This window comes from Pinus tabuliformis, chromosome 4_2 (assembly GCF_031772625.1).
Source record: "Pinus tabuliformis cultivar Carrire ecotype Pingquan chromosome 4_2, CPIR1, whole genome shotgun sequence".
Lineage (NCBI taxonomy): Eukaryota > Viridiplantae > Streptophyta > Pinopsida > Pinales > Pinaceae > Pinus > Pinus tabuliformis.
In genome coordinates, this window is record NC_142304.1 from 622,269,810 (window position 1) to 622,297,410 (window position 27,601).

The following is a 27,601-nucleotide window of genomic DNA, read 5'->3' on the forward strand; positions in this document are numbered from 1 at the left end:
GTGATATCAACAAAAAATTAAATGAGCACAATGAGAGTGAGATTATTGATATTTATAATGTTTTTAATTAAAATTAATCAAACAAATATATCTATTTTTTCTTTTAATTATACCTGTACATTTTGTTTGCATTTAAAAATATTTTATTTTTATTTTAAAAAGAACACTTGTTAACCCTAAGTTGAGCACTCAAGAAATTACACCTCCCTCATGGTAAAGTGAAGAATGTGTCTCATCCAACAACAACTTTAAAAAACATTAACAAAAAAATTTCAAATTTATGAAAAATTAATATTCAAAATAATATTTCCTTTTAAAATTAATAATATTATAAATTTTAAAGTATAGAAATTATTTAAATAAATTTTATAAAATAATTATTAACCAAATTAACAATCGAATTTACAAATAATTCTAATATTTACACCATTAATTTTAAATATTTTTCAATCACAATAATAATCGCTCCTTGAATAAAAAAATTCTAATAATTAAAAATAAATAAAAAATCTTAATTGACTTAACGTGAGTGCCGTGACCGAGATTGTGAAAGTCATCATTGATGAGTGAAAACATTTACATTAAAATAAAGCAAGGATCAACGTTCGGTGTGGCCATAGGTTTTAAGAAACACATATCCCTTGGTTTCCATAAGTAATCTTATAATTTATATGAAGTAATATTATAATTTATTATAGTTTATTCGAATCTTTATGGCTGAACGATTGCGCTGTGTATTTATGGCTCGCACAGGGTGGGACCTTGGGCCCCCGGGGGCGCGAGGGCAATGAAAGTTTTCTGGCTATAAAAGTTTTCCGACGAAAAACAATTCCGGTAATGAATGTCAACGTACTTCTAGATAAACGAACGGAAACGGAGAAGTGGGCCCAAACGTCCCCGTAAGTAGGAGACAAAAATTTGCAATGGGGATGAGGGATGGGGATGAGGGATGGCGATTCCTAAATCCACCTCTGTTGCATATGCGGGGGAGACAAAAATCTGCAATCGGGATGAGGGATGCCCTCGTAGTTTGAGGGGGCAGCCCGCGGAAAGCGCACGGAGAATTTAGTTCCTCGTTGACTCTGCTGATTGCAAACACTGGTGTATATATAGAGAGGGAATGGTATTTCATTTCTCCGTACTAAATCGCCTTTCCATTCGGTCAGCTCTGTCCACAGCCTCCATTTTTTGTAATAACATTGCAATATACCGATGCGTTGTTGAATTACTATTTTCATCCCAGCTATCATAGAGTTTCTGAGTTCCCAAATATGGACATACCTCCCTCGCAGGAACAAAACCACGGCCATGCTCAACCTAACGAAGATAGCGGACAAACATCCCGGAAATTTAAGGGAATCCGACTGCGAGAATGGGGGAAGTGGGTATCAGAAATTCGGATACCAAGATCCAGGGAGAAGATCTATCTTGGCTCCTACAAAACCGCCGAGCAGGTCGCCCGAGCCTTCGACGCTGCAATGTATTGCCTGAGAGGGCCCAACGCTAAGTTCAACTTTCCCGATTCTGTGCCCTCCATTCCGTCCGCCTTTTCTCTTTCCCCTCCGCAAATCCAGGTTGCCGCTTCCAAGTATGCCTTGAACGAAATCCCTGGGACTTCGCCTTCTCTGCACAATAATACTAAAGACGACCCTTCACTTCCCTCGCAGCCGTCTTCGGTATCTGACATGGAATTGTCTAATGACGCCCAGCATAAATCGGAGGACTTGGAGTTTTGGAAATCTCTGTTTGCAGAACCAGATGGTCCTCAGTATTTGAATTTGGAAAAAATCCCATCCATTGACGAAGAATTGGCGTTGGAGCTCATTCCGACTTCGGAGGACGAGGAGGTAGTTGACATAAGGCTGTGGAACTTTGAAGACAGCTGAGTTCCTGGGACGTGAAAGAATATAAAAATGGACTTAATTTTTTTGCAGTCTATGCGCACTGCCTAGTATCTACGTCGTTTTCAAACCTATCAGTGTCACGGCATGCATGAATTGTCGCACTATTACCATTAATCGTTAGCGGGCGATATTCGATCGGAAACTCCTTGTCTTCTTCTTCTGCAAACATGTCGCCAGTAGAACTTTTACAAGTGCCTAGTGGATACTGTGATTGCATACTAAATCAGAGTGTCTATTGGATGCTGGGATTGCATGCCAAATCAGAATTTGGAATAATTTGGAAAATATATAAATAGGAGTGAAGACAAATATTATTTTATTTTTGAAATATTTTGCATTGATATCAAAATATGTGTAAAAGTGTCTATTACCATAAAAGTGGTGTTTCGCGAAAACAAAATTGTCCACATTTCTGCGGGATGCTTCAGAGTTAGGTAAGCAGAAAACACGGTTTTGTAACTAAATCTTTGCATCTGTTCATGTTGTCAAAGGAATCTTTCCTTTAAGGAATGCCTTGTTGAAAATCTCTCTTCTGAAATCCTCCCAAGGGTAGGAAAGAGAGCTTTTATTAATATACCTTTGTAGTCTGAGCATTTGAACCCTGTATTTTAGTTTCCTTTGATTAAGTTTCGAGTTATGTCAAATGAATTGTCCATTTACCAAATGAGTAATACAATCTTTCAAGTTTCAATATCTTATATGTTTTAACAGTAAGCTCGAAACAAGGAAGAAAGGAACATAGAAAAGAGTTGCTGGCCACCATAAGCAAGTAACCAGAAGGGTAATGCATCACACAAGCACAACCAACCTCATATGCCTTCAGAAAAATAGTGAGCAGAGGTTACATCCTGTCCATACTCTATAACGTTCAATGCTTACATAAATACAAGTTTGTAGTTTTATAAAGTACACAAATAAAAAATATGTCCATACCAAGCAACACATTTGTCTCCTTTACATAAGAAATCATGGTGCTGTCCATGCTTTTGATGCCTTCCTCATTCATTTGTGCTGTAGATGATCCCTCCTCTTGTCAATTAATGAGCTAAACCACTAACTTGACACTGCTTCATTGTGCACTATGAAATTTTTATCTAACTTATTCGGAAAATGAGGAACTGATGTGATTCATCTTAATGCAAAAACTTATGAGATTCGACAAACCCCTGTTCAGCATTGAAATTGATGATAGCATTACAGCGATATCAAAGTCCTTCAATATTCCGAGAGTGGTCAAATTACAGTCCACTCAGTAAGCTTATTTAGCACTTACATAAGCATTAATCCAGTATATCTACAGAGATTTGATGATTATACAAGTTGGCATACTTGCTTAAGGGTGATGTACCCTAAATGAAGTAAGACTCCTAAATGATGTACCCTAAATTGCACAACGTATATAATTTCAAGGTAAAACTCCAGCAATAACAAACATTTATCCATGCACAAATCTGTCTCTTACAAGCTGTTCCAGAAAGGTTGGTGTAACAGATTTATACATCAATATGTAGTCTGGCATATTTGATCTCAAATGAGGCATGCAACCAAACCTTGAGGACAGATTTGAATAAAAATATTCTCAAGTAAAATTCTAGATATTTAGGACAAGTAAAGGTGAGTTTAAAGAGACTTTTTATGAGGCCATAAGGTGCTACCAATGCCTCATCCTTCACTTGGGCACCTGGGATCTAAACAAATCCGTGAAAGAAGCTCTAATAAAAAGTTCTTTAACGAAGATATTCCACACGAAGTTCTTCTCATATAACTTCAGCAATAATATATCATTTATTCATGCACAAGTCTGTCTCTAACATGCTGTTCCAGAATGGTTTATCTAACATATTTATACATCAATACATAGTCTGTTTTATTTGATGTTAAATGAGACATACAAGCAGGCCTTGAGAAGATCTGAATAAACATCTCCTTCAGTAAAATTTCAGATCTGTCAGGCAAGCAAAGGTGAGTTCAAAGAGATTTTTATGTGGCTGTAAGGCGCTACCAATGCCTTATTCCTCACTTGAGCCCCATGGGGTCTAAACAAATCCCTGAGGGACGCCACTCTAATAAAAAGGCAAGGGTTCTTTTGGCTGTAGGTTGCAAGTTGAAATTACCCCTCTTAATCCTTTGAAATACCCAGAAATTTCTTACAACAAATACTACAGTAGAAAAGATCATGGATTATGATGGTTTGAATCCATCATGAAACGAGAAAATATTTCTTTCATAATACATAAAGAGAAATACATCAATAATACCACTTCAAATTGTTAATCTTCTTACGAACCTAGCATCACGCAATCCATTGGCCTGGCAGATTACAGGTATACTGAATGAATGCACAGCTAGGTTCTTAACATTAATTAGCACAAGAAAAAACATAACCAACGGAGTCTGCCCAATCAAATCAGTGCTTCATTAAAAAAAAATAGAATCTACTAGGGCTCCCATCCTGGGATAATGGCCCAACTGTGGAAATTACATGTACAACCGGATCTGATCCAACTGATCAAGCCCTCCCTGGCTGATCTGGATCTTGTCGCTGCCATGTTCCTCAGACCCAACACAGTAGAGTATCACACTCCTCACTGAGATGCATCTCAATCTTGTGTTACTTATGTTACTATATGATGCATCCTCTACAACACCTTGCCAAAGCATCTAGCTTGAAAGAAAATTACAATGCAAAATGATACCCAAGAGCTCAAGTGTTCATTCCTCCAACAACCATTTCAATTGGGAAGGGTTTCTTTAAATAAGAGAAGAGCCAATCTCTGATGAAATAAAATAACAATATTTTTTCTAACTAAAGATAAATTAATAAAATGTTGATGGCGGTGGCTCAGAGATAACAACTAATTTCTAAAAGCTAGATGAGTGGATTGAATGGCTCAAGAGATGCCTAAGAGATTTGATGATTATACAAGTTGGCATACTTGCTTAAGGGTGATGTACCCTAAATGAAGTAAGACTCCTAAATGATGTACCCTAAATTGCACAACGTATATAATTTCAAGGTAAAACTCCAGCAATAACAAACATTTATCCATGCACAAATCTGTCTCTTACAAGCTGTTCCAGAAAGGTTGGTGTAACAGATTTATACATCAATATGTAGTCTGGCATATTTGATCTCAAATGAGGCATGTCCGACTGTAAAATTTGTGTGAATTCTGCAAGTGATTGGCAAGGTGGTTGGAGATGACTGAGAAGCAGTGCCCATGATTTACCATGCCAATTTGTTTCTTTTCCTATTAACCTTGTAACCCAAACTGCTCATGAGTTTATCCAAACACTTGATTTTTAGCATGCATATTGTATTGAAGAACATGTTATATATGATGGTCACTTCATACTAGTTCTGTCTCAGCCATTGCAGGGAATATTGGCCCTACCTGCTGTCGAGGAACAACCCACAATCCAATCATTGGATCAACTCCCAAAGATGATTACATTACCAGTAGAGGATGGAAATGTATTGCAGCCATTGCAAGGAATATTGGCCCTACCTGCTGTCCAGGGACAACCCAGTATCAAATCATTGGATGAACTCCCAGAGATGATTACATTACCAGTAGAGGATGGAACTGTATTACAGATTAACAAAGCTATGTATGCAGAAATTTATCACAAGAAATCTATGCCTTGTGAAGTGCTGTAGCTAGGAAATTGATATTTTTGACATATTTGTTTATATACCCATGGTAGCCTACATGTTTTATAGTAGAGATTGCTATCCAATGGTACTTTTACATATTCACTGCAATGGTCATCATTTGACATTTAAAACTCCATATGTATATGTGTATATATATAATGGATGCTTGGTTTTTTCAATTATGTTTACAGTTTCAAGTGATGTAAAGAGGCCAATAATCACTGAATCAAATAATATTATTTAAAATATAAACCTGAGGGAAAAGTGCACACTTGTGAGTCGAGACCTTAGTCAGCCCAGGGACCCCAAATTTGGCCTTATGTGTTCTCAAGTATTTGCTTTAAAAATATTAAAATTAAAATATTCTACAAATTAAGTCTTGAAACTAGACCAGAACATAGAAAAGAGTTGCTGGCCACCATAAGCAAGTAACCAGAAGGGTAATGCATCACACAAGCACAACAAACCTCTAAGCAATCAACTAGATACTCATTACAGTGAAAAATAAATCAGTATGTTGATGTAAGGTTTAGTTTCATTAAGTTATTGATTCAAATCTTATGAAAAGAAGTAGAGCCTTAAGTATGTAAATTGTTTATTTGTGGATATGTTAATTGGGGTATCTCTAGTATGTTGATGTAAGGTTTAGTATATGCGTATATAGCTGTATCCAAACTTAGCAATAAACCAGTGATTGAGCATTCATCGCGAGATCACACCAATGAGATAAAGGATTGCTCAATTGTACAGTGTATTTCTGGCACAATATCTAATACAAATTTGAGTAGTGATTATTAATGCTGTAGGGAGCAATATGGCTTGAGTCATTTGAAGGAAACAATTGTGCAGCTAGATCCCACAAGACAACAATCTGATCTCTCGATGATGCTGAAGATGATCTACAAGTACAAATATACATATTTATACAAGCATGAATCATCAAATATCAATGGAGGTGGTCCTGAATGGTTACCTTTGTGCAAATTGGATGATCATTGTCTCATCTCTGGAAATCAGGACACTTGAGAGTGTGTTCACTCTGGCAGAACTAATTAGTTGCATTTCCCTCATTGGTGTCATTAACTTTGATTGCCCAATTGGTTGGCTGTGCAACCATATGGTTAAACGAGTTCTCATCCTATAGACTCCTCTCTTGTGGTGGTTTTCTCAAAACTCCTTGTGATTTCTCTTATGTGATTGGTAGATGCACTGAACGCACAGGTCTAACTTGCCAAAGGCTGCAAATCTTGAGACTATACTGAGCAGAGTTACTTTCTTGAAATTAATTTTTGTATATGAATTTGATTGGCTTCCATGGAATTTGGAAGGGCTGCGATAATTTTCTACCTAAGTTAAGATCATGTCCCTGTTCCATGTTAGAAGCTGAAGTGAGCTATGCTCAGGTAAGACCTTTCGGTTGGGACCAACCCTTACAGGGTGGGAAGACCTTTCAGGACCTTAACCAATTTGTTCAACTAAAACAATACTCCTGCTTTGGTGCCATATTGTTTATGCTGAAATGTGAGCAAGTTTTGTTTGCTGTTAAAGTTTTCATTGTGTGTAGGTCTGGGTCATATGAAAAATGTTGGTGCATGAGTGTCCATTGTGGCACAATTGATTTTTAATGGGGAATATTTCTCAAATTTGAACAGAAATTATACATAGTTTATAACAGGGATTGCCAACTTTTCCCTTGAAGATCTTCATCTTTCATTGTAAGACTAGTACATTATAAATTCTTATTTATGTAATGGTGCAGATTGAAAATTCATGATAGAGCTGTTGCTTGTGTCAAGCCAAATCATAGTCATATATATTAAGGACGATAAAGTCCATTTTTATTATAAAATTGAATGAATGTAATGGATGCTTCTAAGAATTCTTTTTCCAAAGAAAACCTCACAGGATATTATAAAATTGAATGAATGTAATGGATGCTTCTAAGAATTCTTTTTCCAAAGAAAACCTCACAGGATCCCCTCTCTTGCTTGGAATATCCCTTCAGAGGTGTATAGATTTTTGCTGGTACGGAGGAGCAAGTTCCAATTGCAGGGCAGAATTGTTTGCCCTTTGGGGGTGCTGCAGTGTGCCTTTTGGTTGGCAATTGACAAGATTCTTGTTGTTGGAGATGCATTGACAATCATCTAATGGATTCAGGGGTCCAATGCTCTTGAGGTCTCCTTCTTGGTTAATTAAATGGAGACAATTTGGTCACTTCTCCCCTCTTTTGGTTAACTGGATGGAGACAACTAGGTCACTTCTCCCCTCTTTTGCTGACATCTCTTTCCAGCACGTGTTTAGAAAGCAAAATCAGAATGCTGATGCTCTATCCAAGTGTGGCATCTCCATCTTTCCTGGGCTATTTTTTTTTATGAATAACTGCTCCACAATTTTGTTCATGGCGAAGGTTTTTTCAAGGTATAAGCATGCAGGTCGGCAATGCTCTGTTTTAGCAACAATGCGATGGAGGCTCTGTTTTGTTTTTCTGTTCTCTTTATATCTATTTTTAAAGTCACAACCTAAACTGTCACCAAATTGATATGGAGGGTTGTGATCAGCTGGTCAGAAAAGAAAAGAAAAACAAACACCAAAAAAACAACCTAGAATAATGGCAGAAGTAAACATTAACAAATTGAAAGATGGGTGGTTTTCGTGGGGCCTGTCAAGGAAAGCTTGGAGTATGTGGGAGCAGGAGGCATACTATTTATTCAGGAAAACCATATAGATTGATTTGAAGACTGCACTGGGTGAAGGTACCATTAACTGTGGAGAGATGAACTATCTATGGTTCTTGTTAAGGGTTGCTATTGAAAGAGGGGTAACAAAATTGCAGATTTCTTAAGAGCTGCAAAACATCACATTTTTGTACCAGGTAAAAGAAGACAGATAAGGTTCACATTGTCAATGGCCCTAATGCTAGCAAGAGACCACAATATCTAAAAATTCCAAATTTCAATGGCATTCTTTTTATTTGTGGGTTTATTATTTAGTTTTCTTCTGCTGTGTATTTAGCTTTTATCATCACTGCCATAAGCAGTTTTCAGAACTTGGATTTTCTTTGCTACTTTGTCTCATGATGCTGCCTTCCTTGTGTGATTTAATTTATAAATTTTTTCCATGCATTTTTCCACAATTTGTTCTTCTTGAATTAGGAGTGTAAGATTTTGTCCCACTACAATTTTCCCCTGTTGATGAGCAGCATAATTATAATTGCTCAATCTGGCCGACTCTGAACAAAGAGCAGCATTATCTTTTTTCATTCTTGTCGGCAAATATCACAAGGCTTTTCAATGCCTTAGTTACATGACTTGGACTTTGGAATGACTTGACAAAGGCAAAGAGTAAGAGGCTCTAGAAAATTTCAGGGAAGATACCACAGATGACTCCAGTTATAAAAAGACAAAATAATACTAGTCTTATCTATCAAAATGATAAACGTGGTCATATGTCAAATTTTCTCAGTGTTGGCAAGTTTGATCAGGTTTGATCATGAGACAAAGGGAGGCTGATGCGCCATAATAATTTTGTATATTTCCATATAGTTATCACTGCCAGGTAAAGGGAGGCTGATGCTCCTTGTGCTGCTAATAATAATAACAATAATGGGTATGCTAATGCTGCAAGTGTTGGTAGAGGAAGGAAGAATGGGTTGCCTGCTAAGAATCTTATGGCAGAGAGGAGGCGGAGGAAGAAGGTCAATGATCGCCTGTTAAAGCTTCGTTCTGTGGTGCCCAACGTCTCCAAGGTGATCTCATTTCCTTTTCATTGTCCCCCCTGCTTCTTTCCCTCTTCTGGTTTTCTCTGTTGAATCGGTTACAACACTTCAGTTAGAAAACTTAAGATGACTGAAGTTAGAATCACAGTATAAAAATATTGAGCCTGGCCAAAGATTCTGTTGAAATTCAAGGACTAATTTTGCTGGCATTTGGTTGAGATTTAGGGACCAAAACTCCATGCCTTCAGAAAGGCTCGGTGGTTATATTCAGATATTCGTTTTCAGATAAAAATAATATCCTTTCTTCCTTGTTTCGAGCTTACTGTTAAAACATATAAGATATTGAAACTTGAAAGATTGTATTACTCATTTGGTAAATGGACAATTCATTTGACATAACTCGAAACTTAATCAAAGGAAACTAAAATACAGGGTTCAAATGCTCAGACTACAAAGGTATATTAATAAAAGCTCTCTTTCCTACCCTTGGGAGGATTTCAGAAGAGAGATTTTCAACAAGGCATTCCTTAAAGGAAAGATTCCTTTGACAACATGAACAGATGCAAAGATTTAGTTACAAAACCGTGTTTTCTGCTTACCTAACTCTGAAGCATCCCGCAGAAATTATTAAGTATTATAAAGAGAAGACACATGAAATGCAATGAAACAGTATAAATGAAATGCAGACGATGCCAGGAGAAAACCATGAAGAGATTCAAGCTTCTGGTACGAACAATGCTGATTCAAATTCTACACGAGAATTTGGAAAGAAAGGAATGGTTTTACCTTTTCAACCTCTGGCGATGGCTTTTGACAATGTCAATTACTTTGTAGACATGCCCTCAGTACGTTAAGCTTCCCATCCCTTTGAATTAATTACTATTAATACGAAAATATTGGAAAACCTTTCTATTTTCCCTTGTAATGGCTGTTAATAATTTGATTTTAAAGCTTGTCAGTAACTTTTACTGCTGTACATATTACAGGAAATGAGGCAACAAGGAATTGAAGAACATAGACTCCAGTTATTGCGTGCAGTGAGTGGAACATTCAGGCCTGGTGTCCTCACTTGTTTAATGGGCGTGAGTGGAGCTGGAAAAACAACCCTAATGGATGTTCTTGCTGGAAGGAAAACTGGTGGATACATCGAAGGGTCCATCACCATCTCTGGTTATCCCAAAAAACAAGAAACCTTTGCTCGTATCTCGGGTTACTGCGAACAAACTGATATCCATTCTCCTTTCGTTACTGTTTATGAGTCACTGGTATACTCTGCCTGGCTTCGTCTCCCATCTGAGGTCGATACTGCATTAAGAAAGGTAATCCCTTTTCTCTAATATCGTCAAATCTCTAATTTAACAGCATTATCAAGTGTATTTATGTCGAAATGGAGTTCAATTGAACTGATGAGTATTGTATTCGAACATAAACAGACATTTGTGGATGAAGTTATGGATCTTGTGGAACGGAATAACCTGAGACAAGCTCTGGTCGGGCTTCCTGGAGTGAACGGCCTGTCCACGGAACAGCGGAAGAGATTGACAATAGCAGTTGAATTGGTTGCAAATCCTTCAATAATCTTCATGGACGAGCCAACATCAGGACTGGATGCAGAGCGTGATCGCGCCGGTTCGAAATGGTCACCCGCGCGCCATGAATTCCAGCTCATCGCTGATGGGTCAGGGATGTCAGGCGGTTCTGATTTTTTTGTCAGCGAATGTCAGGGCTGTCAGGGGAGGGTGGCGGAGAAAGAGGGTGGCGGAGCGGGGAGATGGTGGTGGAGGATGGGAGTAGTCCCGATCGCCGGAGCCGGACGATTTTCCGGCCGGTGCCGGAAAAGGGGCCATTCTACAGCCTCCGTAGACTACTCCATCTTTATGGCTGAACGATTGCGCTGTGTATTTATGGCTCGCACAGGGTGGGACCTGCGGCCCGTGGGGACGCTGTACCCAGATAATGCTTGAATTGAATTAGACGGCGCGTGGGCAATGATACATTTCAGAGGTAACACAAAAGTTTTCTGGCAATAAAAGTTTTCCGACGAAAAACAATGCCGTTAATGAATGTCAACGTACGTCTAGATAAACGAACGGAACGGAGAAGTGGGCCCTCGTAGTTTGAGCTTAGCCCAGAGGGGGCAGCCCGCGGAAAGCACACAGAGAATTTAGTTCCTTGTTGACTCTGCTGATTGCAAACACTGGTGTATATATAGAGAGGGAATGGTCAGCTCTGTCCACAGCCGATTGGTGTATTTCATTTCTGCGTACTAAATCGCCTTTCCATTCGGTCAGCTCTGTCCACAGCCTCCATTTTTTGTAATAACATTGCAATATACCAATGCGTTGTTGAATTACCATTTTCATCCCAGCTATCATAGAGTTTCTGAGTTCCCAAATATGGAGAGACCTCCCTCGCAGGAACAAAACCACGGCCATGCTCAACCTAACGAAGATAGCGGACAAACATCCCGGAAATTTAAGGGAATCCGACTGCGAGAATGGGGGAAGTGGGTATCAGAAATTCGGATACCAAGATCCCGGGAGAAGATCTATCTTGGCTCCTACAAAACCGCCGAGCAGGCCGCCCGAGCCTTCGACGCTGCAATGTATTGCCTGAGAGGGCCCAACGCTAAGTTCAACTTTCCCGATTCTGTGCCCTCCATTCCGTCCGCCTTTTCTCTTTCCCCTCCGCAAATCCAGGTTGCCGCTTCCAAGTATGCCTTGAACGAAATCCCTGGGACTTCGCCTTCTGTGCACAATAATACTAAAGACGACCCCTCACTTCCCTCGCAGCCGTCTTCGGTATCTGACATGGAATTGTCTAATGACGCCCAGCATAAATCGGAGGACTTGGAGTTTTGGAAATCTCTGTTTGCAGAACCAGATGGTCCTCAGTATTTGAATTTGGAAAAAATCCCATCCATTGACGAAGAATTGGCGTTGGAGCTCATTCCGACTTCGGAGGACGAGGAGGTGGTTGACATAAGACTGTGGAACTTTGAAGACCGCTGAGTTCCTGGGACGTGAAAGAATATAAAAATGGACTTAATTTTTTTGCAGTCTATGAGCACTGCCTAGTATCTACGTCGTTTTCAAACCTATCAGTGTCACGGCATGCATGAATTGTCGCACTATTACCATTAATCGTTAGCGGGCGATATTCGATCGGAATACCTTATCAAAACTCCTTGTCTTCTTCTGCAAACATGTCGCCAGTAGAACTTTTACAAGTGCCTAGTGGATACTGTGATTGCATACTAAATCAGAGTGTCTATTGGATGCTGGGATTGCATACCAAATCAGAATTTGGAATAATTTGGAAAATATATAAATAGGAGTGAAGACAAATTTTTTTTTTTTTTTTTGAAATATTTTGCATGGATATCAAAATATGTGTGAAAGTGTCTATTACCATAAAAGTGGTGTTTCGGGAAAACAAAATTGTCCACATTTACTTAAAAGAAATAGTGTTTAATTATTATAATAGTTTTTTATTTAGAAATATTCTGCAGTTGATATCAAAATAGGTATAAAACTGTCTATTACGATAAAAGTGGTGTTTTGAGAAAATAAAACTGTTCACTTTTATTTGAAAGGAATAGTGTTTAATTATTAATGTAGTTTTTTTTAATTTAGAAAGAGTGATAGGTAGATGTAGTAGAGTCATTTCAGCAAATAGCTACAAAGTAAGCTAAATATGAAAAGTAAATTACAAAATTGAAAATGTAACTATTTAATTCTAATATGGAATAAAGATATATTAAAAATAAAAAACTGTAAAGTGTGTAACTGTAAATGTGTTTTAAAAAAAATAAATTGTCCATATTTATTTGAAAAGAATAATGTTTAAATTATAATAAAGTATTTCTTATACCATGAAAGTGATAGATAAGTTGTTTTTATTTTATGAAATAGTAAATTATTTGAAGTGAATAAAATCTATATAAAAATATTACAAATGTCACTATTTAGTTATAATATTGAATAATGATATCTTGAAACAAAAATGAGTTAGAAATATAGTTTTTATTATTATTATTATTATTATTATTATTATTATAGAACAATAATATAGAAAGGGAGAACAATTGAGTTTTTTCGGAATGTTTTTTTAATTCTATGCTTAGTGCCTGATATCTATATCAGTTTCAAATCTACGAGTGTAACGACATGCCTGAATTGACTCAATATTTCCATAGCATATGATGTAAACATTAGTGGATGACATTCGATCCTAAATGCACACATTTGTGTGTTAAGATAAGATACATAGTATATATGAGTATTCACAACAATAGAGAATCCTTATTCCCTTGGGTTTATTATTTCATTGGGTTTATAATACCTTGGGGTTTGATAATTAATCCCTCAGGTTTATAATATGAATTATATTTTAGCGTTTATAATATTTATCATAAGGTTTATACCTGTCGGTGTATAATATTTATCTTAGGCTTTATCATTGGATTTTCACAATGTGGAAATCAATCATGGTCAACCATGGTCCAATGTCGCATTATGACAAAGATTGTCTCAATATGAAAATCAACCATGGTCAACCATGGTACAACGTCGCATTGTGAAAAAGATTTTCTCCTTGAGCAACATCACATTGTGACAATGATTGACTCAATATGAAAATCGACCATGGTCAATCATGGTCAACAATTGTCTAAGACTATATTGTGAGAAAGTTTGTCTCAATACGAAAATCAATCATGGTCAAACATAGTCCAATCCCACATTACGACAAATATTTTGTCAATATGAAAATCAACCGTGGTCAACCATGGTTAACCATGTTTATTTTATGGTTTATAATATTTATCTTAGGGTTTATATACTTTGGTTTTGTAATATTAATCTCTTCGGTTTATTATTGTTTATTATTATTATTATTCATTAAATAATAAAGTGATTAATTAAATAATTCATTTTTTTATTTCATTCATTCACAATTAATTAAATATAAATTAATAATAATAATCATAATAGTCATAATTATACGCTTTCCACACAGATCAACCACATTTACTAATGTGGTTGTGCATGTTATTCGTACATCAACCATATTTACTAATGTGTTTGTGCTAGTATATGATGTAAACATTAGTGAATGATATTTGATCCTAAATGCATGCATTTGTGTGTTAAGACTCCTCCTCTTCTTTTGCAAACATTGAGCTTCTACAATGTCTAGATCTGTCCATTGGATACTGTGATTAAATAGTCTACTAAATCAAAGTTTTCCATTGGATATTACGATTAAATAGTCTACTGAATAAGATTTTGGAATGTTTTAGATATTTGATAAATATGAATAAAGTTGTTTATTAAAATTTTGAATTATTTTGTATTCGACATAAAAATTACTTTAAAAGTGTTTTGAATAAACAAAATTGTCCATAAGGAACACTGCTTTAATTATAACATAATGTCTTTACCTTTATGTAAGAGATTGATAAGTAAATATAGTGGACCCATTTCAGCAAACAAATAGTTACAAAAAGGTAGGCTAGTTGAAATGAATGAAAAGTAGATTACAAAATTGCAGATTTGAAGAAACAAAAGTTTCCACAAGGAACACTGCTTTAATTATAATATAATGTGTTTACCTTTATGTGAAGAGAGTGATTAGTACATATAGTGGAGCTATTTCAGCTAACAGTTACAACAACATAGGCTAGCTGAAAGGAATGAAAAGTAGATTACAAAATTGCATATTTCACCATATAATTTTAATATTAAATAAAGATAAAAATTATATAAAGATATTTTTAAAATGAGATTTTGATAATAATAAATATTACATGAAGTTAAAGTTAAACCACTATTAATTAAATGTATGTTTTTTCTTTTTGTTTTACTTTTTATTATCAATGTTATAAGATATTGTTATAATGATCGTAAATGAAAATAAAAATTATAATATTATAATGAATTTTAAATTTTAAATATTCATTATTCATTAGAGAAGGTGTCACAGTTTAAATGTATCAAGTAAAAATAATTGTAAAAAAGTTGATCACCTTAAAGTGTTTTAAGGAAACAAATTTGTCCAAAGTTTACTAGAAAAAAATAATGTTTAAATTATAATGAAGTGTTTCTTATATTATGAGAGTGATAAAAGAATATGTTGGAGTTATTTTAAGAAATATTTGTAAAATAAGTTAAAAGAGCTAAATAGAAACTAGAGTACGGAGTTATTTTAAGAAATATTTGTAAAATAAGTTAAAAGAGCTAAATAGAAACTAGAGTACAAAATTACAGATGTTGTTATTTAATATTAATATTAAATTAAAAAAATTGAAAAAAAATAAGTATATATATATATATAAACTATTTTACCATAAAGCCGAAACAATTGACTATGAGCCGAGAAGAAGGAATCCGGTTGATTGATATGGGCTGATAAACAAAAGTCGTTGTCTCGAAAACCGAGACATAATGAGATTGACTAGTAACAAAGTTTTTTTAACTATTTTATAAAATATTGATATAATTATTATAAATTAAAATTAAATTATAATATTATAATGAGTTGTTTTTAATGTGATTTTTTGGAAGTTTTTCGGTCTAATTTCTTTAAAATTTGGTAGGGATTTATTAAAATTAAAATTTTATGGGTAACCTCTGCACAATTGTGTAGGGGTTTTTCAGAGTGCTAAATCCATATATAGTCAAAAAAACTAATTTAAATAACACTAATTAAGATTTCATCTCAATATTTTCAGTGGATTCGGGCATAAGAAAGTCCAAAAATCACACTAAAAGCAACTCCATATTATAATAAGATTGGAAATAAAAACAATTTTAAAAATATTCCCAAAAATTAAATTTAAAAAAGAAATTAAAAAATTAAAATTAGATGTTTTGTTTATTAATTTTTATAAAATATTATAAAATTTAAACCATTTTTTATAAATTTTATATAAAATTAAAATGAAAGTAAAATTTAAAAATTAATATTAAATCCATGAATCGGAGGATTCTATATAAAATTAAATTAAAATGAAAGTAAAATTTAAAAAATAATATTAAATCTCTTTTCGCGGAACCCGATGGTCTTCAGTACTTGCATGTGGAGAAAATCCCATCCGTTGACGAAGGATTGGCGTCGGAGGTCATTTTGACTCAGCATGAGGAGATTGATATCTCGGTGGAACCCATAGCATTTATAACATTTATCATAAGGTTTATATTCATAAGGTTTATATTCAGTTTCTGGGACGGAAGAATATAAAAACTGGACTTATTTTTTGGCGGTCCGTGCCCAATGTGCGTCAAAACTCCTCGTCTTCTTCTGCAGACGTACTTACAAGTCTCCATGGAACATGTACGGAAGAATAAATGGAGCATGCCCAATTTGTCAAAACTCCTCGTCTTCTTCTGCAGACTTACTTATCCCTAACGGAACGTTTACAAGTGTCCATGGGACAATCTGATTAAACAGTCCTACTAAATCAGAGTTTGGAATATTTTGGATACACGTGTATATTGGACTCTGATTAAACAGTCTTACTAAATCAGAGTTTGGAATATTCTGGATACACGTGTATACTCGATATTGATTAAACAGTCTTATTAAATCAGCTTTTGGAATATTTTGGAAATTTGATAAATAGGAGTGAAGTCAAAAGTTATTTATTTTTATTAAAAAATTGAAATATTTTGTTGTTAATATAAAATTAGATTATTTTTAGAAGTGTCTGAAAAAACAAAATCATATGGAATGAACACTGCTTTTTTTATTTCAAGAAAGGGATTAAAAAATTGAAATACTTTGTTGTTAATATAAAATTAGATTATTTTTAGAAGTTTCTGAAAAAACAAAATCATATGGAATCAACACTGCTTTTTTTATTTCAAGAAAGGGCTAGGTAGATATAGTGGACGTATTCCAAGGAAACAACTACAGTAAAATAGGCTAGTGGAAATGAATGAAAAGAAGACTATAAGCGTGCAGTGAATAAAGATATTTTAAAAATATATGCTAATTGAAATGAATGAAATGTAAATTACAAAATTATAAATCTTACTATTTGATTTTAATATTGAATAAAGATAATTTAAAAATGGCATTTTGACGATGATAAATATCATATGAGATATTATTTAAACTTATTCTTGAATGAAAATTTTATATATATATCAAAATTATATATATATATATATATATATAAGTATTTTTATAATTATGATAAATAAAAATAAAAATTATAATATCACACTCAGATTGAAACTAAAACATAAATTCATTGGTTAAAATTTTTATCAAATAAGATGAGTGAAGTGAAACGTTATTAATTTTTATTAGATTTCCTTTTTTTCCTTGTCCATGATCATAAAAGTGTTTTAAAGTGAAACGTTATTAATTTTTATTAGATTTCCTTTTTTTCCTTGTCCATGATCATAAAAGTGTTTTAAAGAAACTCAATTGTTTATATGTATTTGAAAGAAACAATGTTTGAATTATAACAAAGGGTTTTAATATCATAATATAAATATTGTTCTAATTATTTTAAATTAAAATTAAAATTATGATATTATAATGAAATTGAAATTAAAAATAAATTTATTTTTTAGAAAATGATAAGAAAATTTAAATTTGAAAATTTGAAATTATATGTTTTTATTATTAATTTTAACAAAATATTATAAAATTTAAATAATTTTTTATAAAATTTATATGGTTGAAATATTAGTAAAATTTAAAAGAATAATTATATATATATATATATATATATATATATATATATGTCACACACTCCCATACTAAGTAAATTTTTTTTAATATTACATGGCAATCTTTTACCTTAATAATAAAACATGGTAATTACATTACTTGATATTGAACAATAAACTTATTAACACAAGCAGCGGCATAAATTAAAGTTGATACCATACATATGTGACATGTAAATAGTTGGCACGCAACACTGTTATCCAGGGTGATTGACTAAGGTTATATGATTATACATATATGCATAGCGTTTAATTACATAACCCTTTAGAAATCTCCGCCACTACGGAGCCTTCGGCTTACATACAATGCACAGAATTCAATTATCATTAAATAGCAACAGCTACCGTTCGGATTTTTCCATATCCCGAACTTACCTGCATTCAATACATTCGTCCGGCCTCTGCATTTGGTACCAACTGTTCAAACCTGCGTCGTCCATTTGGCAAGGTGGACGGTGCGATGGCACTTGGCCATGTGCTCCCGGGGCTCGAGGTGTTACAGTCTGGCTTCTCGGAGAATATTGATTTCGCGCCCATTTCCACCGGCTATCGAACGGTAAACAATGCTTATGGCAGATCAACGGAGGGAAAACATGCCACGAATCGGTCATAGGTATGGAAAGTTTATAAACCTATTCCCTTTCTTTCGGATTCTATTGTTCATTTGGTCAAGCGACGAGTTTACTGTAGCTCTGAAACCCTGTGTAGTTCTCATGCAATTTACAGCTACTGTTAAGGCTATGAAACGATTCAGGTATGCGTTCCTTTATAATTTGCAATGCTTCAATGTTTACTAGCGGTAATATGCTAAGTTTCCTTATAACTCTAATTTGTTACAGTCCCTTTGTCTGTCACGATTTCCAGCTATTACTCAACAGTGTTAGTTTTTATTATACCACTGTTCCATACTGCATTTTATTCTCAGGTTTAATTAAGTATTGATTGCTGGTTCAGGTAAGAAGCTGTCGTCGAGCATTGAGGGCAAGGGTAGCTTCCTACGTGCTGTCGGCCGCCCTTAACCAGGTATGCAAATTACTGTTGTTTATTTTGCATTCTCATCACTCGAATCGAAGTCTGAATCCGGCTTCCCTTGAGCAGGGATGTCAGACATTGACTATTTCGATTCGGCTTCCGCATAAACCAGGGTTCTCTGGCAATGAAACGACCTCTAGCCTTGCTCGGGCGGGACCCCATTGTCGAGAAGCACAGCACTCTGAGCTTCGAATTGATTAGTCCAGGGATTATTTTAGCATGTTTATTTTAAGTTTAAGCCATTCGGCTCATTTTGTCCACGGACAATTATTTGCGAATGAGCTTATAGTTTGACTCTGTCATAGACCGTTTTATTACTTTCTTGTATAAATGAGGTTAACCCTTTTAAGTTCGGTTTGTTCACATACTCTTGTTTACAGTCCTCTCGGCGGATTTTATCTTCTGTCTCCTAGTTTACTATTCTGAGTTTTTCCACACAGAATGATTAATATACAGCTATCCATTTTCATTATGATATTGCGTTAATGTCACAAGACTCACTACAAATATGTTGTTGTATTACAGTTATAATACTTCTGTTATATGATGTATTCTGGTTGATTATGATACCCTGCGGCTTGTTTTCATTTCCGTTCAACTTTGGGGTTTACTTGTAAGTTGGACTGAGAATGCATATACCACAGTTATCGTGCTATTCTGGTCGCACATATTGTTTATTTGTTGGATAGTCAAAATACGTTTGTTTTGAATATGTATTCTGTGCATGCAAAGTGCAGAGTTCGATTTCATAATTTATGAGGTTCTTATCGTTCTCCGGCTACGGCTATCCGGGTCCGGGGTTTGGTCTGCATTTAAGTTTTCTTTATTTTATGTGGACAACGATGTAACATATATATATGCACTCATCCTTGTTGCGGGACTTACCAGTCCGCCTTATGATTCAGTGCCATGCTGTGAATGCGTATTAGGGGTTTCTACCAAGAATGCATATTCCATTTCTCTCGAATTTTGCTGTACAGAATATATATTTCGTTTGCTTGACTTGTAACTTAAACAGAGGGTCTACGGTATACCCCTTCCATATTTCTAAATGTCATTCAGATAATAAAGACTTGTTTATTCAGATTTATGTCGTATGGTTATTTCTAGATAAAATGCAAGGGTTTGATGTCTGTTTCTTCTTCCAATACAAATGCGTTTCGGTCTCTGTTTATACAAATACTGTTTGATTCTCTTTTTATTTTCAGATAAGAATAATAGACAACTAACCCCTACTGTTTCCATTTCTTCTCACAGAACAGTATATTAGTTTAGCACAGTACAGTATAAAAGATAACTTCAGTAAATAAATAGTCTCACAGTAGGCCATACCTGCTATTCTGCAAACCTACTTGAGTGCTTGTCAAACCACCCGACCGTAGGAAGAGTTCCTTCTCTGACCTTCCACCCCCAAGCACTTGCAGGTCCTACTCGACCGCAATTACACTGGTCTTGCCAGTAAACGCTATCTGATCCTAACCAAACGTAGCGTACACAGGAAATTCTTTCCTCTTATGCCATCTGATCCTAACCAGACATAGCATGAATGTTTTTTTCTCTTTTTTGCCATCTGATCCTAACCAGACATGGCATTTCCCCTTTTTCCTCTGGGGTCTCAACTACCTCCAGGTAGTTAGGGTTCCACTGTAACTGATTCCTCAGTTACTAACCATGATTAATCATAACTCAATTCAAAAAGTACCAACACAACTGTTTTTCATTCACATAAAATTAATAACAGGAACATATATATTTCTCAAATAAAGTTCTTGTTCAATAATTACTTTCACTATTTACTAGTATTAACTTTTCACAAGGGATGTTACATCTCCCCCTCCTGAAAGTCGACATCGTCCCGATGTTGCTGTTCAGCCAAAAACAGTCTGGGATAAGTGTCCCTCATCATTTGTTCATCTTCCCAGGTGGCCTCTTCAGGCCCAAAGTGCTGCCACCGCACTTTAACCTGGCTGATGACCTTTTTCCGCAGCTCGACCCTTCTCCGATCTAATATGCTCACTGGTTCTACCAGGAACTCTCCTTCCGGTTCCACCTGAAATACATAACAATCAGGTCAGCTGCTTATTAGTATTCTAATTCAATTTACATTATTTAACAGTCTTCCCTTACCTGAATATCTTGCCAACTTATTATATGCCTAGGGTCATAAACATATCTTTTTAAAACTGATACATGGAAGACATTATGGACCCGAATATGGCTAGGTAGGGCGAGCTGATAAGCTACCGGCCCTACTCGTGCCAGAATTTGGAATGGTCCACAAAAACGCGGTGCCAATTTGGCACAAGCATTCCATTGGAGGGTGCTTTTCCTAGCTCGAATTCTGATGTACACATGTTCACCCACTTGATATTCTTTAAATGTTCTCTTCCGATCTGCAAAATTCTTCTGCCTGTCTTGTGCCATCTTTAGATTAGCTCGAACTTTTTTCACCATGACCTCCATCTCTTCCAACATCTCAGGACCCAACAAAAATTTATCCTCCGGTCCACCCCAACTGGAGGGTGTGCGGCATTTCCGGCCATAGAGTACTTCGAATGGGCTCATCTTCAAGGATGAATGATAGCCATTGTTATAAGCGAATTCCACTAGATGTAGATACTCCTCCCATCGCGTAGGTTGCTGCATCACATAAGACCGCAGCATGTCCTCCAATACTTGATTCACTCGCTCAGTCTGTCCGTCAGTTTGCGGATGATAAGCGGTGCTGAAGCTCAATTGTGTTCCTAGGCCTTCAAACAAGGTCCTCCAAAAAGCTGAGGTAAATTTAACATCACGATCAGATATTATTACTTTCGGCAGTCCATGAAGTTTAAATATATTTTGCATAAAAATGTTTGCGATTTGGGCTGCACGATAAGTGGATTGAACCGGTATAAAGTGAGCTGACTTGCTGAGTTTATCCACTACTACCATTATAGAATCATTATTCTTTTTGGATTTCGGCAAACCGGTAATAAAGTCCATGGTTATGGTCTCCCATTTCCATTCTGGTATGGGTATTGGCTGTAGCAGTCCTGCAGGATGCTGATGTTCAGCTTTCACCTGCTGACACTCCAAACAGCGCGCCAAGTATTCTACAACATCCTTCTTCATGCCTGGCCAGTAATACTCCTTCCTTAATGAGGTGATTAATTTCTGGTAACCAGGATGCCCTGCATAAGGACTTCTATGATTTTCATCCAGAATCTTTTCTTTAATATTGCTCTGATTGGGTATGTAAATCTTCTTCTGAAAACACAACATGCCGGCTGTATTCAAGGTATAACCTTGTTGTATGGAACGGGCATCTGAATTTTGCACCAAATGCTTCTTTTGCAAATAAATCTGATCTTGCGCCGCAGCCTCCTCAATCTCTTGGTCAAGAGTGGACCATCCTTGACTGATACCAATCTCATAAATGCAATGCACTTTTCGACTTAGTGCATCAGCTACTCTGTTCTCCTTTCCCTTTAGGTGTTTAATTTCGAAATCGAAATTTCCCAAAAAGTCCACCCATCTTGCTTGTCTTGCGTTTAAAGTGGGTTGACTAAAGTAACTAGTCAAGCTGTGGTGATCCGTCATTAGCAGAAATTTCCTCCCTACTAAATAATGGCGCCACATCTTCAAGGCATGGATCACAGCGGTTAATTCCAGATCATAGGCAGAATATTTCTGTTCATGTTCTTTCAACTTTCTGGATTCATAGGCAATCACTTTGCCTTCCTGCATCAGCACTCCACCCACGCCCTCCTTACTGGCATCTGTACAAACTACATACTCCTTTTCGGGGTCTGCCACACACAATACAGGTGCTGTAGTAAGTAAATGCTTGAGCTGTTCGAAGCTCCGCTGACAATCTGCTGTCCACTTAAACACTTTTCCCTTCTTCTGCAAGGAGGTAATGGGGTAAGCAACTCTAGAAAAACCTTCCACAAACCGCCGGTAATATCCAGCCAGCCCCATGAAAGATCGAATATCTGCTACATCCTTGGGTGTAGGCCATTCTATTATAGTTTTGATCTTTTCTGGGTCTACTGCTATACCTTCCTTTGTGATAATGTGACCCAAATACTGGATCTGTTCTTTATAAAAATCACATTTGCTGAATTTTCCATACAGCTGATGCTCTCGTAAAGTCTGTAACACTATCCTCAAATGCTCCTCATGCTCTTTCCTATTCCGGGAGTAAATGAGTATATCATCAATGAAGATCAATACAAATTTGTCTAAGTATTTATGAAATACACTATTCATCAAACACATGAATGTTGCAGGCGCATTAGTTAACCCAAAAGGCAGTACCACAAACTCGTAATGTCCATAACGAGTACGAAAAGCGGTCTTGGCTATGTCTTCATATTTTATTCTAATTTGGTGGTATCCTGATCTCAAATCGATCTTTGAGAAAATGGTCGCCCCCTTCACCTGATCAAACAGCTCGTCAATGCGGGGTAGTGGATATTTGTTTTTAACTGTCAGTTTATTCAGCTGTCTATAATCTATGCACATTCTCAGAGTCCCATCCTTTTTCCTTACAAATAGCACAGGAGCTCCCCAAGGAGAGACACTGGGGCGGATGTACTTCTTTTCCAGCAGCTCTTGCAGTTGCATTTTTAACTCCGTTAACTCCGGCACACTCATCCGATAGGGTGCTCGGGACACTGGGGCTGCCCCGGGTATCAACTCAATGGTGAAGTCCAAATCCCTTTTAGGTGGCAGCCCTGGAATTTCTTCAGGGAATACATCTGCGAATTCTTGCACTACTGGTATTTCTTTAACAGTTGCAACCTTATCCACAGAATCTGCAAACCCCACTTGTACTGCATAAATCTGGCACTTATTTCGGATACACTTAACCAGCTGAGAGGCTGTGATCGGCCGAATTTGCACTGGTTTCTGGATGCCTTGAATCTCTTTTCCCATTCCCAGCTCATCTCTGTAAGAGACTGTTTTTGTTTTACAATTAATTACAGACCACCGTCGTTCCAACCAGTCCATTCCTATCAGCACGTCATAGGAACCAAGAGGGAGTACATTTAACTCAGTTGTTATTGTTTGGCCAGCTAACCTTAATGGACAACTGTTGACTTTGGTTAGTACTTGTCTTTTGGTCCCAGTGGCCAGCTGTACTAACCATGGGCTTTTAAATTTAGTGGTTTGCAAACCACAGCTTTCTACCACTTTAGGACTTATATAGCTTAAAGTAGCTCCTGGGTCTACTAAAACAGAAACAGCTCGATCAAAGATCTTACCTTCGAACTCTATCATTGTTGGCTGGTAATCAGCTTGCCGATCCTCCAGTGCTGCATTTATTCTGGGCATGGATCGAGCCACATCTCCTACTGTTGAAGCTTCGTAGATCTGGGACAACTGATCGCTGTCCTTCCGATGAGGGCAGTTTCTGATATAATGGGGTCCGCCACAACCCCAACACTGAACAGGTGGCCGAGCTGAGCCTTCATTGTCCAATCTAACTTGCTGTTCACTGTATTTGGATTCTGCAGGAGGCTTGAATCTGCTCTGAGTTTTTGCTGGATTTTTAGTGCTGGCTCCTTTCGAAAATCCTTTCTGAAAACTGCTGCGTGTTCCTTTACTACCCATAGGCATTTTACTGCCCCGCTTATCTGTCCAACGCTTTCCAGAATTTTCTCCTTTTGATTTGTTCTGCTGATAACACAGTCTTGCTTTTCGAATTGCTTCATCCATGGTTTTCGGATTATCGAACTCTATCCTTTCTCGCATTGTCAGAGGTAAGATGCTCACAAATCTTTGCACCTTAGCCTTCTCTTCACGAATATAGGGCACGTAGCGAAGCAGGGACGTGAATTTAGTTACAAATTCATCAATGGTCTGCTGTCCAAGCCGCAGATCATGGAATTCTCGCGCTTTTTCATCATAAAAGCGTTCTGTCAGGTACTTCTCTTTAAAATATCCTTGAAACTTTTCCCATGTCACATCCTGTTCACTTATTCCCCGCACCATCTTGACCTCTTCCCACCATAGCGTGGCTTTGGCTTGCAACTGGAATATAGCCAGCCTTGCCTTAAGATGATGATCATATTCATACACCTGAAAATACTTATTCATATTAATCAGCCACGCCTCTGCAGCTTCTTCAGATTCTCCGTCGAAATGAGGTGGTTTAATCTTCCTGAATTCTCCTTGTAATTCCATCCGGGGTCTTTTCGAAGTTTGATATTCAGAAGCGTTAACAGACTTCTCTCCTCGCGTCTCTGCCCTGTCTTCTTCTGGTTCAGTATGATAGCTCTGTTCATCTGTTACTCTTGGCTGTTCAGGTCTTGGATGTGACTGCTGTTGATGTTGCTTATCAGATAGACTTTTCAGAATCCTCTCATGTTCAACATTTAATCTTTCGTTATCCGCACGCAACCGGGCCATTTCGTCCTTTAGCTCCTGCACTGTCCTCAATAGTGTCGAGTCAGCATTGTGACCTGCTGCCCCCAATTGTACCCAAAACTCAGAATTTCCCTGAGGTTGTTCCATGTTATCCGGTGGTTCCGGATTTCCATAAGGAGCACTATTTGCTCTCCTCATTCTGCTACTACCTGCTACAGAATAACTCATTAAACAAGTTTAATTCATCTTAGCATACTCTGAACTTTTATCATGATACCATTTATATTCATGTTACAGTAATTTAAATTCTTCCCAAAGGTCACAGAGTTGTAAACCTTGGGCTCTGATACCAATTTGTCACACACTCCCATACTAAGTAAATTTTTTTTAATATTACATGGCAATCTTTTACCTTAATAATAAAACATGGTAATTACATTACTTGATATTGAACAATAAACTTATTAACACAAGCAGCGGCATAAATTAAAGTTGATACCATACATATGTGACATGTAAATAGTTGGCACGCAACACTGTTATCCAGGGTGATTGACTAAGGTTATATGATTATACATATATGCATAGCGTTTAATTACATAACCCTTTAGAAATCTCCGCCACTACGGAGCCTTCGGCTTACATACAATGCACAGAATTCAATTAACATTAAATAGCAACAGCTACCGTTCGGATTTTTCCATATCCTGAACTTACCTGCATTCAATACATTCGTCCGGCCTCTACATTTGGTACCAACTGTTCAAACCTGCGTCGTCCATTTGGCAAGGTGGACGGTGCGATGGCACTTGGCCATGTGCTCCCGGGGCTCGAGGTGTTACAGTCTGGCTTCTCGGAGAATATTGATTTCGCGCCCATTTCCACCGGCTATCGAACGGTAAACAATGCTTATGGCAGATCAACGGAGGGAAAACATGCCACGAATCGGTCATAGGTATGGAAGGTTTATAAACCTATTCCCTTTCTTTCGGATTCTATTGTTCATTTGGTCAAGCGACGAGTTTACTGTAGCTCTGAAACCCTGTGTAGTTCTCATGCAATTTACAGCTACTGTTAAGGCTATGAAACGATTCAGGTATGCGTTCCTTTATAATTTGCAATGCTTCAATGTTTACTAGCGGTAATATGCTAAGTTTCCTTATAACTCTAATTTGTTACAGTCCCTTTGTCTGTCACGATTTCCAGCTATTACTCAACAGTGTTAGTTTTTATTATACCACTGTTCCATACTGCATTTTATTCTCAGGTTTAATTAAGTATTGATTGCTGGTTCAGGTAAGAAGCTGTCGTCGAGCATTGAGGGCAAGGGTAGCTTCCTACGTGCTGTCGGCCGCCCTTAACCAAGTATGCAAATTACTGTTGTTTATTTTGCATTCTCATCACTCGAACCGAAGTCTGAATCCGGCTTCCCTTGAGCAGGGATGTCAGACATTGACTATTTCGATTCGGCTTCCGCATAAACCAGGGTTCTCTGGCAATGAAACGGCCTCTAGCCTTGCTCGGGCGGGACCCCATTGTCGAGAAGCACAGCACTCTGAGCTTCGAATTGATTAGTCCAGGGATTATTTTAGCATGTTTATTTTAAGTTTAAGCCATTCGGCTCATTTTGTCTACGGACAATTATTTGCGAACGAGCTTATAGTTTGACTCTGTCATAGACCGTTTTATTACTTTCCTGTATAAATGAGGTTAACCCTTTTAAGTTCGGTTTGTTCACATACTCTTGTTTACAGTCCTCTCGGCGGATTTTATCTTCTGTCTCCTAGTTTACTATTCTGAGTTTTTCCACACAGAATGATTAATATACAGCTATCCATTTTCATTATGATATTGCGTTAATGTCACAAGACTCACTACAAATATGTTGTTGTATTACAGTTATAATACTTCTGTTATATGATGTATTCTGGTTGATTATGATACCCTGCGGCTTGTTTTCATTTCCGTTCAACTTTGGGGTTTACTTGTAAGTTGGACTGAGAATGCATATACCACAGTTATCGTGCTATTCTGGTCGCACATATTGTTTATTTGTTGGATAATCAAAATACGTTTATTTTGAATATGTATTCTGTGCATGCAAAGTGCAGAGTTCGATTTCATAATTTATGGGGTTCTTATCGTTCTCCGGCTACGGCTATCCGGGTCCGGGGTTTGGTCTGCATTTAAG

General features: G+C 36.6%; 3 protein-coding genes across 3 annotated transcripts; all 3 read left to right on the forward strand.

The window, feature by feature from the left end:
* The first annotated feature begins 1,271 nt into the window (after positions 1–1,271).
* On the forward strand, positions 1,272–1,886 carry LOC149170859 (ethylene-responsive transcription factor ERF015-like). Its single transcript, XM_089425750.1, has one exon. The coding sequence runs from the start codon at positions 1,272–1,274 to the stop codon at positions 1,884–1,886; it is 615 nt and encodes a 204-aa protein (XP_089281876.1).
* Positions 1,887–9,946: 8,060 nt separating this feature from the next.
* Positions 9,947–11,241, forward strand: LOC149170860 (ABC transporter G family member 37-like). The gene is made up of 3 exons (XM_089425751.1): positions 9,947–10,122; positions 10,264–10,596; positions 10,711–11,241. The coding sequence occupies exons 1-3, from the start codon at positions 9,958–9,960 to the stop codon at positions 11,239–11,241; spliced, it is 1,029 nt and encodes a 342-aa protein (XP_089281877.1). The 5' UTR covers positions 9,947–9,957.
* Positions 11,242–11,673: 432 nt separating this feature from the next.
* On the forward strand, positions 11,674–12,288 carry LOC149170861 (ethylene-responsive transcription factor ERF014-like). Its single transcript, XM_089425752.1, has one exon. The coding sequence runs from the start codon at positions 11,674–11,676 to the stop codon at positions 12,286–12,288; it is 615 nt and encodes a 204-aa protein (XP_089281878.1).
* The last annotated feature ends 15,313 nt before the right edge of the window (positions 12,289–27,601 follow it).